The 12,720-nt window shown below is 36.2% G+C and overlaps 1 protein-coding gene and 1 pseudogene across 3 annotated transcripts in view; one reads left to right on the top strand and one right to left on the bottom strand.

The window, feature by feature from the left end:
• LOC103083600 (transcriptional enhancer factor TEF-4 pseudogene) overlaps positions 1 to 4,717 on the bottom strand; it is a 6,745-nt pseudogene extending 2,028 nt beyond the window's left edge.
• Positions 1 to 12,720, top strand: part of VPS13A (vacuolar protein sorting 13 homolog A) — a 153,277-nt gene that overhangs the window by 24,716 nt on the left and 115,841 nt on the right. For all 3 annotated transcript variants that reach the window (XM_007459890.1, XM_007459888.1, XM_007459889.1), the window contains exons 9-10: positions 4,759 to 4,926; positions 6,263 to 6,567. In XM_007459890.1, coding sequence (XP_007459952.1) covers positions 4,759 to 4,926; positions 6,263 to 6,567 — 473 coding nt within the window. The remainder of the gene's footprint in view (positions 1 to 4,758; positions 4,927 to 6,262; positions 6,568 to 12,720) is intronic.

Raw genomic sequence — 12,720 nt, 5'->3', positions numbered from 1 at the left:
TTTCTTTTTATGGCTGAGTAATATTCCATTGTATATATGTGCCACATCTTCTTTATCCATTCATCTGTCGATGGACACTTAGGTTGCTTCCATGTCCTGGCTATTGTAAATAGAGCTGCAGTGAACATTGTGGTACATGACTCTTTTTGAATTATGGTTTTCTCAGGGTATATGTCCAGTAGTGGGATTGCTGGGTGGTATGGTAGTTCTATTTTTAGTTTTTTAAGGAACCTCCATACTGTCCTCCATAGTGGCTGTATCAATTTACATTCCCACCAACAGTGCAGGAGGGTTCCCTTTTCTCCACACCCTCTCCAGCATTTATTGTTTGTAGATTTTTTGATGATGGCCATTCTGACTGGTGGCACAGTTATTTCTTAATGTTATCAACCATCCAGTGAGTTCTCATATTTCCTTGACTGTCTCATAATTTTTTTCCTTTAGTTTGTTTAGATCAGATCCAGAGGAGGTCCATACAGTGCATTTTGATTAATATGCCTCTCAAGTCTGTTTTAATCTATAATTTTCTATCTCTTTCTCTCCCTTGCCATTTGTTGCTATCCTATTTGTTTTGTAGAATTTTCCATCAGCTTTTGCTGATTGTGTTCTCATGATATTTAACATGTTCCTCTATTCCCTGTATTTCCTGTAAATTGATAGTTAAATCTCATTCAGTGAGATTCAGGGTTATTTTTGGTTTTTTATACATGGGCTGGGGAGGGCAAGAATACTTCATAGTTGGTGTTGTGTATTTTCAAAGGATGCACAGTGTCTAGCTGTCGTTGTTTTTGTAATGTTAAGAACCATTATTTCATTAAGGATTGCAAAATGATAATATTCTGATTCAAAAATTTCTTCTTTATTAAATGGGAGTTTTCACCAGTCTTTATGCTGACATCTTCAAAATTTTGGCTACTTAAAAGTTTATTCCCTGGTAGATTCTGTAGGCAGGGCTCATAGTCATAAGAATAGTACTCCGTAAGTGTCTGTATGTTGCCTTACATTTATATTTATAGAGTACTTTGGCTGGATTTTGATTCTTTCGCTTGCATTTTTTTTTTCTAGATGATCTTAAACATGTTATTCTGTGTCTTCTGGCCTAGTGTTCAATCACATTGCTGCTTATGATTCTGATGACAATTTCACTTTCTTTCTCCTAGAAGGACTTTGTAATTTTGCCTAGATATTCAGAGCTGATTGGAAGCTTTGTGTGGGCAGCAGTTGGGACAGGTGGACATCACAGTAGATGGTCAGTCAGTAATGTAGTGATTTGATGGCCTCAAAACTTGAGTATCTAAAGTTTTTTTTTTTTCCCCTCTCTCAGGCCAGTCATTTTCCTTTTAGAAAAGTACTGTAAGTATAGGCCTGACAGTCTAGATTCAGGGAGCCAGTTGGTTGAAGAATGTGGGGACCTTACATTTCAATTTACAGATTTTTACTTAAAATACCCATTTTTCAGTATGGTGTTTTATTTACCCCTTATCTACACCTGTTGTCTCCTAGGCCACAACCTCTGTGCAGTAAACACTGTCTTATGAAAATTTCTTCTCTTCTGTTGGGCTCAAGGGGGATAGTCACAAGTCACTCATGTGACTTATGGAAGATATTGTTTTTTATTGATTAATAGTATCGGGGATATTACAGTCTACCTTCCATTAATATTTTACTGCTTTATGTAGTATCGCATATCTTAACAGTGCTATACTTTCAATTCCTACTTCTTGCCTTTCACAGTATTATTGTAATATTTTACTTTTGTGTATGCTGAAAGTCCACAATGTATACCTACCAATCGGGGTTTAGTCAGTTTTCTTTAGAGCGGTTAATTTTTTATAAGAGATGTATTTACCTTCATTCTAACTATTTCCAGAACTCATTTCTTTATGTACCTTCAAAATTCTGTTATTTTTATTTCTACTTGAAGAACTTAATCATTTCTTATAATGCAAGTCTGCAGGTATTTTTTCATATTTTTATTTCTACTTGAAGAACTTAATCATTTCTTATAATGCAAGTCTGCAGGTTACGAATTATTTCATCTTTTGGCGGGAAGGAGGCATCAGAAGTGGAAAAAAAAAAAGGCTTTTATTTCACCTTCATTTTCTGAGTGATATTTTTGCTAGGTGTACATAATTTCTCATCTTTATCTGACTGCCTTGAGAATTTGTGTATGGTATGCTAGGTATATGAAAGTATATTTTCATATTTGTCCTGTTCAGAGTTTTCTGGATCTGTCTCAATATTTTTTATACCTCTTCAAATGGTTCTGCTTCCACCTCTCTCGCTTCCTCACCTCCTCTTCCTCCTCCGCCTCCTCCCTATTCTTCTTCCTCTTGGGTTCCAAAAATTCTTATTAGATTTCTGTTAGATATTGTCCCATAACCTTTGGATCCTCTGTTCAAATCTTCCCATTCATTTCTCATTATGTTTCGCTTGTGTAATTTCTTTTGACCTATTTTTAAGTTCACTGATTTTGTCCTTGGCTCCATTGAATATGCTAATAAACCCATTGAAAGTATTCTTCATCTGTTACCATGGTTTTTTAATCTTTAATATTTCCCTTTGAGTCTTGTTTCCGTTTTCCACTTCTCTGCTCATATTCTTCAGTCTGTTCATTCATATTTTCCACGTTTTCCACTAGAAGCATTTACCTTAGTAATCATAATAATTCAGAATCCACCGGCTGAAAGTTCCAACATCTATGTTATAAGCAAGTCTGGTTCTGTTGATTGCTTTGTCATTTATTTTCTTCTTGCTTTTTGGGTTGTTTCATAACTAATGATTGACTGTCAGACATCATATATAGGATAATAGAGACAGAAGTGAATAGTATTTATGTCTGAAAGTGAGTGTGCCTCCTTTTTCTGCTAGTCTATTAACATAGGGGATTGTATCCAGTTAATGGAGAGCTGAACTGGGTTTGAGTTTTCTTGTTTAATATGATTCCCTTCAATATACCACTGCTTCACATTCCTTCAGCCATGTGGGGGAGTTTTTGTTGGAGTGCTGCTTCATACTGTGCTGTTGACTTTTCCTCTACTCTTGTACCTCAGAAAGTTCTCTTTCCATACTCTTGGCTCTTTCCTTGATGTTTAGAGTCTACTGCTGCTTTTTTGTAGAGCTTGCCATCTTGATGGTATTTGGGGGTGGCGGTAGAGTGGGAAGATGTTTTAGGTAGTCTTGTCAGTTGTCCTAGTTCAGGTTCAGTCTAGCCAGATCTGTTTCTCCAGGTCTCAGAAATGGGGCATTTTTGGTGATCCTGTCCATCCCTCCCATGGCATTTGACTCAGATCTTTGGTAGCTCCTATATGGGAGAGTATGCCTTCCTGCTCCAGTAAAAGGTGCTCTGTAATGGGTCCCAGGACAGTTTCTTCCCCTGAGTGTAGAGGGAGTTTTATCTTTGCCTCTGGGGTATAGTATCTTCACCTGTGCTCTGAGGGCAACAAGGTTACTGCCTGTCTGCTAGTTTCTTAAGGCTTCTGTTCTAAGAGAATAATCCTGATGGAACTTTGGGCCTTTTCTAGAGTGGAGGCTTCTCCTCTCTTTGAGGGTTGTACCAAGGAAAGCTTCCTCTGGTATTCCACTCTGGCCCCAGTCTCTCAGGAGCTCCCAGCAGAAAGCACACAATGAAGTGCTTGCAACTAAGTGTGAGCTCCTCTTGTGTCTGTGACTCCCAGGGATTCTGTATATCACATTATAAGTTCATAGTCAACCTTTACCATTTTATCTGATTTCTTCTTACCTAGCTTGTGTGGTATCTGACAGCTCTTTTCTTCTGCCCCTTACCACAGGTGAGCTGGTGCTTAAGGTTCTCTCTTGAAGGTACCTTTTTTCTTTAGATTTTAGGCTGCTGAGTTGGCTTGTGACCTCAGATATCTAATGGTTTTAAGAAAAGTTATGATTTTGTAGTTTATCTGTTTTTGTTTTTCTTGTTCTTAAGGTTTGGAGTGACTGTCTCTCCAGCATTCTACATCCTAGGCAGAAGCAGAATTCCTATAGACTTCTGTTTAGTCTCATCTTACACCTCAACCTTCAGACAACTATCCTTGATTCCTGAGGTTTTTTTGTTTCATGGTTGGAATTCATTTACTTCTTGATGATTCTTCAGCCCTCTGCCTTACTTCTAGCATTTAGAGGGTCAAGAAAGCTATAAACTAAGTTAGTGAGTGCTCTGTTTATCTTTCAGAATATTTTTGACATTTCACATCTGCTAATATCTCCACCATTTTTAACTGGTATTGCAGAGCTTGAGACATTATACTGCTGTAGGTAATTCTTGTTTGGCAATTGAGATGACTCTTGACAAACTAGTAAGGAACAGAAGTATAGTGATAGGAGGAAACTCCTTGGAAGGATCTGGATAATTATTCACATATCTCAAATGAAGAAAATAGATTATATTAAGTTTTGACAGTGACTGAAAAATACATTTATATGGCAGTTCTCAGTACACATGTATACACACTAAATGAAAATGTGTATTCTGATTTTTTTCTGTTTTTTCCATTAAAAAGAATCTTGTGCCAGACCTAGTAAATTGATTTCATGGCCTGCTAAGGGAGTTGCCACTACTGATTTGAAAAAACTTGCAGTGTAGATTCTAATAAAGAAGTTAGAATTGTTGTCTTATTTGTACTTGGCTTGGCTACTTACAAGATTTTCCAGATATGTGTGTATATCTTGCATTTGCTTTATTTTTGTACTGAAGACATATCATTTCGAAAGTGGATTTTGACAATTAAATTTTCTCTCATTAAGGCTGTTTATATTACTGGAAAAGAAGTTTTCAGCTTCAAAATCGTTTCTTATATGGGTGCAACTGCTGGTTCTGCGTACACAGATATGAATGTGTTTGACAGTCAAGTTAATTTAACTGTTGGTTGCATTGAAGTAATTCTTGTCACAAAATTTCTGTATTCTGTATTGGTAAGTATGTTAATCGGCTTTTTATTTATTCTTTCCTACTAGTTGGAAAGTGTTTGCTGTGCATCAAGCATAGATGAAGCATTCCTTACTTGATTTTTTTTTTGTCCTGATTTTTCAAGATATTCTGGGTACCATATATCATGACTGAAATGTATAGTATACTGTTTATATAACATCATTTTCACATGGGAATGTTCTAGCTAATTGAAATATGTATTTTATAAACATATTAAATATATGTATATTATATATCATATATGTTATCTATATTAATTGAATTCTTTATACATTATTAGTTTGAGTGTTTTACCTGACTTCCAGCTCTAACTAAAAGTGCTAAATATATAATTGAAGTTTGGTTTGGTCATTAAGAAAATTATGTTTTCTATTGCATTCTAGTTCTGTGAATATTTGGGGCTTTGAGGGATTTAGATTTAATCCCTATATAACACTTCCCTGAGTATTTAAGTTCTGTTTCTGCCTTTCATAGTTCTGTTTTTTTTTTCCCCTGTGTTTTTCCCTTGCTGTCAGCTGGTTTTTTCCTGTGTCATACCTGTCTCTATGACTTCACTATTCATTCTTTTAACTTAATTGTGGTATCTAAACTAAATAATCAGTTGATTCTAAATAAATGTTGCTGTTTTTGTGATCTTTTTAACTGAGGTTATCATGCAGTTTTTTCCTATAGCCATAAAAACTTTTTTGTACATAAAAAGTAAAAATGAAAAAGTATTCTTGTTTAATTTTTTCTAATTTCTTTTTATAACTCAGAAGCATATCACTGAGCCCTTTTGTGATAGCTTTATACTCAAAAATTATTGAAAATAATTAAAACATGAAATTAATTAAACATGAAAATTAAGTATAATTCTGGGTGTATTTTATATCTTTAGTATTTTTCCCACATTTCAGGAATCAGAAAACTTTAGAGTTCTTGACAGACATACTGTTTATAGTATGTTTACAAACGTAAATAAGCTCTCTGTCCATTGTGGTTGTGTAGGGAAATACAGTGTGATTGTTTAGCCATTAAGGAAAGTGAGATAAAAAGGAAAATAGATGCCAGTGAAACATTGGAGCATCCACATGTTGCTTTGGTCCAGGGACTAGATTTTTACTGTTTTACTGTGTTTTTGTATCTGTATCTTTGTGTTTCTCAACCTTTATTGCAGAAAATTACGGTTTAATATAGACAAGTCAGACTTTGAATAAATAATGCTTAGTTGTTCCAAGAGAAAATTCTTCTTATGGAGGTAAAATCAGAAATATCAATATACATTTAATAGTTTTATTCATTAATGGTAGCCTTAAGAGTATAATTTTGTTTTCTTTATAGGCTTTTGTAGATAATTTTCAAGCAGCTAAACAAGCCTTGGCAGAGGCAACTGTTCAGGCAGCAGAAATGGCTGCTACTGGTGTAAAAGAACTGGCACAAAGGAGTTCTAGAATGGCATTGGATGTTGACATCAAAGCCCCAGTTGTGGTTATCCCACAGTCTCCAGTTTCTGAAAATGTTTTTGTTGCTGATTTTGGACTAATTACAATGAAAAATACATTCCATGTGATAACAGAGAGTCAGATCAACCCCCCACCCATTATTGATTTGGTAACGATAAAGCTGAGTGAAATGAGACTATACAGGTAAGCTTTTCACAAATATATTTATGTAGAATGCAATCTTTTTCTAACTTTTTACATTAAAGGCTTTGGTATCTTGAGTTTTCTGTTTAGAGTGGAACTTAATTTGATTATAACTGTACTTAATTTTGTGATTTCCTCTTCCCCAAGTATTTTTTGGTAAGATCAATTATTAGTCTTCTAGTTTTTAAAAACCTAGGAAGTATTGGAAAATTCCTCATTAGGTAATTAGGAATGCTGTAAAATTTGTTATCTGAGGAAGAATATTTGTACTTATTTGCAGTTCTTTATAAATTATAAGGTTATGGAAGAAATGGGAGAATTTCTAATATATTTATTCACTCAGCAAATACAGCAGTACCCGAAGTACTCTATCAGCTTTGTGCTGTGGATCTCATACGCTAATTAAAGACACACACACACACACACACACACACACACACACACACACACACACACACACACACACACACAAACACACACACAGTAGAGTACAATCTTATATATTCACTCTGCATAGGATTAGGAATTAGGGGAATAAGTGAATATCCAGATAGTTCCAGAACTTTTACTGTGCTATTTCTAATCATCTATTCTAGATTTAATGCCCTTTTTCTCTTACAACTTGGATTCATCACTACTTAAACTTGCTCTTTTCTTTCTTTCTGTAATTTTTTTCTTTGATCTCATTCTATTTATTTTTTTCCTTTTTATTTTTGCTGCTTCTCTTTGGCTTCTGGCAGGTCTGTCTCCCTCCTGCCATTCTTTCCATCAACTGAATATTGTTAAAACAGCTTTATTGAGATATAATTAGCATATAATAAATTGCATACTTTTAAAGTATACAGTTTGATAAGTTTGATATGTATACACTTATGATAGTTTGAGTACAACTGTGTTAATTCTTCCTTAAATATTTGGTAGAATTCACCAGTGAAGCCACTGGGGCTGGTATTTGCTTGTGGGAGATTTTTAACTACAATGTCCATTTCTTTTGTAAACTTGGGACTATTCAAATTAATTATTTTTGAGTGATTGTTAATTTTTTTCAAGAAATGTGTCTATTTCACCTACATTGTAGAGTTTTATGACATAAAGTTCAAAATACTCTCTTCTTACTCATTAGTATCTATAATGATGTTACCTCCCCCATTCTTGATATTTATACCTTAATCATTCTGGCTAGAGGTTAATCGGTTTTATTGATCTTTTTTTTTTCTATGGGATAACTGGGTATCCATTATTTTTTTCCCTTCCAGTTTTATTGAGATATAATTGACATACAGCCCTGTATAAGTTAAAGCTCTAAACATAATGATTTGACTTACCTACATCATGAAATGATTACCACATAAGTTTAGTAAACATCCATCATCTTCTATAGATACAGAATTAAAAGAATAGAAAAAAAATTTTTTATGAGGAGAACTCTTAGGATTTACTCAGTTAACAGTTTCCATATGTAACATACAAGAGTATTAATTATATTTATCATGTTGTGCATTATATCCCTAGTACTTATGTATCTTATAACTGGTAGTTTATACTTTTTGACTACCTTCATCCAGTTCACCCTCCTCCTACCCCTTGCCTCTGGTCACCACAAATCTTATTGCTTTTTCTATGAGTTGGTTTGTTTTGAAGCATAATTGACCTACAGAACTATGTTAGTTCCTGTAACATAACATAGTGATTCAGTATTTCTGTACATTTCAAAATGATCACCATGGTAAGTCTCTACCATACAAACATATTACATAGTTACTGACTGTATTCTCCACATTGTACATTTCATAGCCACGACTCATTTATTTTGTAACTGAAAGTTTGTACCTCTTAATCTCTCATACTTCTTTCTTTCCTCCCCCCGCCCCTCTCCCCTATGGCAAGCACCTGTTTGTTCTCTGTATCTATGACTGGTTTCTCTTTTGTCAACGTTTCTTATTTGTTTTGTTATTTAAATTCCATATACAAGTGAAATCATACAGTATTTATCTTTCTCTGTCTGATTTATTTCACTTAACATAATATCCTCTAGGCCCATCCATATTGACACAAATGGCAGGATTTCATTCTTTTTTTGTGGCTGAGTAATATTTCATTGTGTATATGTGTGTGTGTATACACACATACATACATATACACACGCACCACATCTTATTTATCCATTCAGCCACTGATGAACACTCAGATTGTTTCCATATCTTGGCTACTGTAAATAATGCTGCAATGAACTTACGGGTATGTGTATCTTTTCAAATTAGTGTTTTCATTTTCTTTGGATAAATACTCAGGAATGGGATTCCTGGGCGGGGCCAGTTCCTGACAAAGCTGGCTGCGGTATTCAGGGTGTCCCAGAGTTAGTGTCATCCCTGAGGTGGGCAGGGCCAGATATTGGGGTGGTTAAGAGTCTCAAGGTGTCCCAGAGCTGGTGTTGGGCCACTGGTGGGCAGGGCTGGGGCCCAGTGGTCCCATGGCTGGTGTCTGCCCACTGCGGGAGTAAGGTCATGTCCTCGGAGGGGGGGCGTGCTGGCCTGCTGATGGTCAGAGCTGGGTCCTGTGGTCTCTTGCTGTAGAGCTTGGTGGTCCCAGAGCTGGTGTCAGCCCACAGGTGGCAGGGCTGGGTCCTGGGGCGGCCAGGAGCTCAGGGGGTCCTATGGGAGTTGGTCTGCTGGTGGGTGGAGCTGTGTCAGTGCTCAGCTAGCTACTTGGTGTGGGATGTCCCAGGGCTGGTGCCTACTGACAGGTGGGCTGGGGCGGGTCCCAGTGTTAATGAGCTAGAGGGAGGATTCCAAAATGTTGCTGGCCTGCAGCATTGTCCTCGTGGTTGAATGAGCATCCAGAAGTGGCTTCTGCCAGCGTCTGTGTCCCCAGTGTGAGTACCAGAAGCTTCCTGCTTCTCTGGGAGGCTCTGTAATATCAGCAAGTGGGTCTGACCCAAGCTCCTTTTAAATTACTGCTTCTTCCCTTGGTCTCAGAACATGTGAGATTTTGTGTGCACCCTCTAAGAGTAGAGTCTGTTTCCTACTGCCCTTTGACTCTCTCAAAAGTATGCCCCACTGGTCTTCAAAGCCAGTCATTCTGGGAACTCTAGGCTGGGCAGCCTGATGAGGAGGGTTGTACCCCTCGTTCCTTGGGGAGAACTTCTGCAATTATAATTATCCTCCCATCTGTGGCCTGGGGGTATAGTTCTTTACTATACCGTGTCTACACTCCTCCTACCTGTCTTGTTGTGGTTTCTTCTTTATATCTTTAGTTTTTAAATAGCTTCTTCTCTGCTGGTCTTAGGTCATCCTCATTGATAGTTACTCTGTAAATATTTGTAATTTTGGTGTGCCCCTGAGAGGAGGTGATCTTAGAGTCTTCCTATTCCTCTATCTTGGCCATTCCCTGGTTATCCATTCTTGACAGTTCAGTTTTATTGCTCTTAAAGCACCAGCTTTTGGTTTTTTTCTCTTCTTTTTCTGTTTTCTCTTTCATTGATATCTACTTTGATATTCATTATTCCTTCTGCTTACTTTGGGTTTAATTTTGCTCTTTTTCTAAGTTTCTTGAGGTGGTGGCTCAGATGATTGGTTTGAACATTTCTTTTTTAGTATAGGCATTTAGTACTACAATTTTGGAGTTCTCTGTAGCTCTGTCCCCTCTGGAATTTTACCATATGAACTCTAGCTGCCTTGGTTTCCCTGGACTTGCAGGTCTGTCTTCGTAACTCATGGACTTTACTGGTTATTTCTTGGCTTATCCATCCCCCCCGCTTTTCCATGACCTTTAAATTATCTCAAAACAATTGAAGTTGGAGCGTTAGGGCTCATCTTGTTTTTTCTTGTCTCAGTAATCAGTGTCCATTACCTAATGTCCTGTATCTTGAAAACCATTTTTTAATATATTTTGCATGTGTGTCTTTGTGGGTGGAGGGAGGAATTGTTTCAGGCAGGAGAGTAAATCTAATTCATGATATTTCATCTTAGATGGAAGGAGAAATTTCCATCAATTGAATATTTGAGTACTTATTAAGCATGTAATATATCCCAGGCACTGTGCTAGGAACGTGAAGTATTGTAGTGAGCAGTCTTTACAAGGGATGAATAAATAGTACCTCCCTCATTACATTGTTGAGATAGGTACTATTTAATGAATTTTATGAGCTGATGCATAAAAACAGGATCACATTTAGACTTTGGAAGGGTTGTAGAAAATAGGTCAAAAGGAGACAAAACTGGAAGTTGAAAGAATGGTTTGCTAACTGCTGGAGTAATTCACATAAGAATTAGATGTAACTCAGTCTAGGATAAGGAAGTGAGGTAGTAGAGGACTAACCAGGTGTGACAAATTTGAGAAGTAGAATTAAAGGTAACTGATTGTTAAAGGGGTGTCAGGGTTAAAAGAGAGTAGTTAAAATAGACTCCAGCTTGCAGGTTTGTAAAATTCAGCATTTGGTAATAATGCAGTTCCGCAGGATATGACAGAGCAATGCAGAAAAAAAAGTAGAGTGGAGATGTTAACAAGTTCTCTAATGGGCATAGTAACTTGAAAATGGTTACATGACTTTTATATGAAGAGATCTAGAACCAGATCTGGAAAGCACCTGGATATAGTGTCTGGATATTGGAAAGTGTTTGGATTTTTAGATTTGGGAGTGTTTAATAATATTTAGTTAGTTATAGAAGCCATCAAAGTGAGTGAGGTCACACAGAGAATTTGTAGAGTGGAACATGTGGGGCAGAATGCTGAGGAATGTCCATGTTTAAGGAATGGCAGATGAAAATCCCTCAAAAGAGGTTAAGATGGAGCAAGCAAAACAATGGAAAGGGAACCAGGAGAATGTATTGAAGTAGCGTTGAGGATCATGTTGATGTTGATAACCATGAATTAACAGTATATGATTTTTTTCCATGTAGCACTTGATATTTGGTATTTGGAATCCAACTGTCTGTTGGATTCAGACAAGACAGTTTTTAACAAGCAGGTGTGACTGAAGATAGTGAGACAGGATTTTAAATATTGAAAGTCATGTTGACAGTTAATTGAGAGGGAAGAAATTGAAGACAAGAAAATACTGATAGACTAATGGAATATAGAGAGTGGTTTATAAACTGGAAATTCAGTAGTCTCAAAGTCTTCAGAAATGAACACTGACTAGTTATTGATAGATTGTAGCAAGAATAGAAGGTGGTTAACCTGGATGGTGTTACTCTTAAAGGAGTAGAAGAGAGAGTGGATGAGCATTGTTCCAAGTTAAGAAAAATGGTTTGTATCCCTCAACTCTGAGGTAGATAGAGTGTTGGAGAGAAATCAGACTTTAATAGAGCTTCATGGAAAGCCAGGTGTCAATTAAGATAAGAAATGAATGATACATTTAGTGGAAATGTAGAATGGAAAATGTAGAATGATTTGTTTACCCAAGTCCAAGGATTTCAGAAATTACAGGGAAATATTGAAATGAAAGACTTTTATTTTAATAATAGGCTATAGACATACAGTAATAACTTAAACCTTTAGGAGGCTCATTAACTTGGAGTTTAAACTGTGTAAAAGTCTGAATTTACTAAAAACAGAACATTTATGCATCTGTATTTAATCACGTCTTGTTTGACTTCAAGAAATGATCTAGACACATCTTCTATTCAACATAGTATTAGAAGTCCTAGCCACAGCAATCAGACAAGAAAAAGAAATAAAAGGTGTCCAAATTGGAAGGGAAGAGGTAAAATTGTTATTATATGCAGATGATATGACACTATATATAGAGAAACCTAAAGGCTTCCACACAGAAACTACTAGAACTGAAAAATGAATTCAGCAAGGTAGCAGGATACAAGATTAACTTACAGAAGTCAGTTGCATTTCTTTACAACAACAGTGAAATATCAGAAAGAGAATGTAAAAAAAAACAATCCCTTTTAAAATTGCAGCCCCAAAAATAAAATACTTCAGAATAAACATGACCAAGGAGATGAAAGACTTATATGCTGAAAACTATAAAACATTAATAAAGGTAATTGAAGATGATTTGAAGAAATGGAAAGATACCCCATGCTCTTGGATTGTTAAAATGACCATACTCTCCAAAGGAAACTACAGATTTAATGTGATCCTTATCAAATTGCCCATGACATTTTTCAAAGAATTAGAACACAGAATTCTAAAATTCAT

This window comes from Lipotes vexillifer, unplaced genomic scaffold, assembly GCF_000442215.2.
Source record: "Lipotes vexillifer unplaced genomic scaffold, Lipotes_vexillifer_v1.1 scaffold1429, whole genome shotgun sequence".
NCBI lineage: Eukaryota > Metazoa > Chordata > Mammalia > Artiodactyla > Lipotidae > Lipotes > Lipotes vexillifer.
This window is presented reverse-complemented; position numbering and strand designations above follow the sequence as displayed.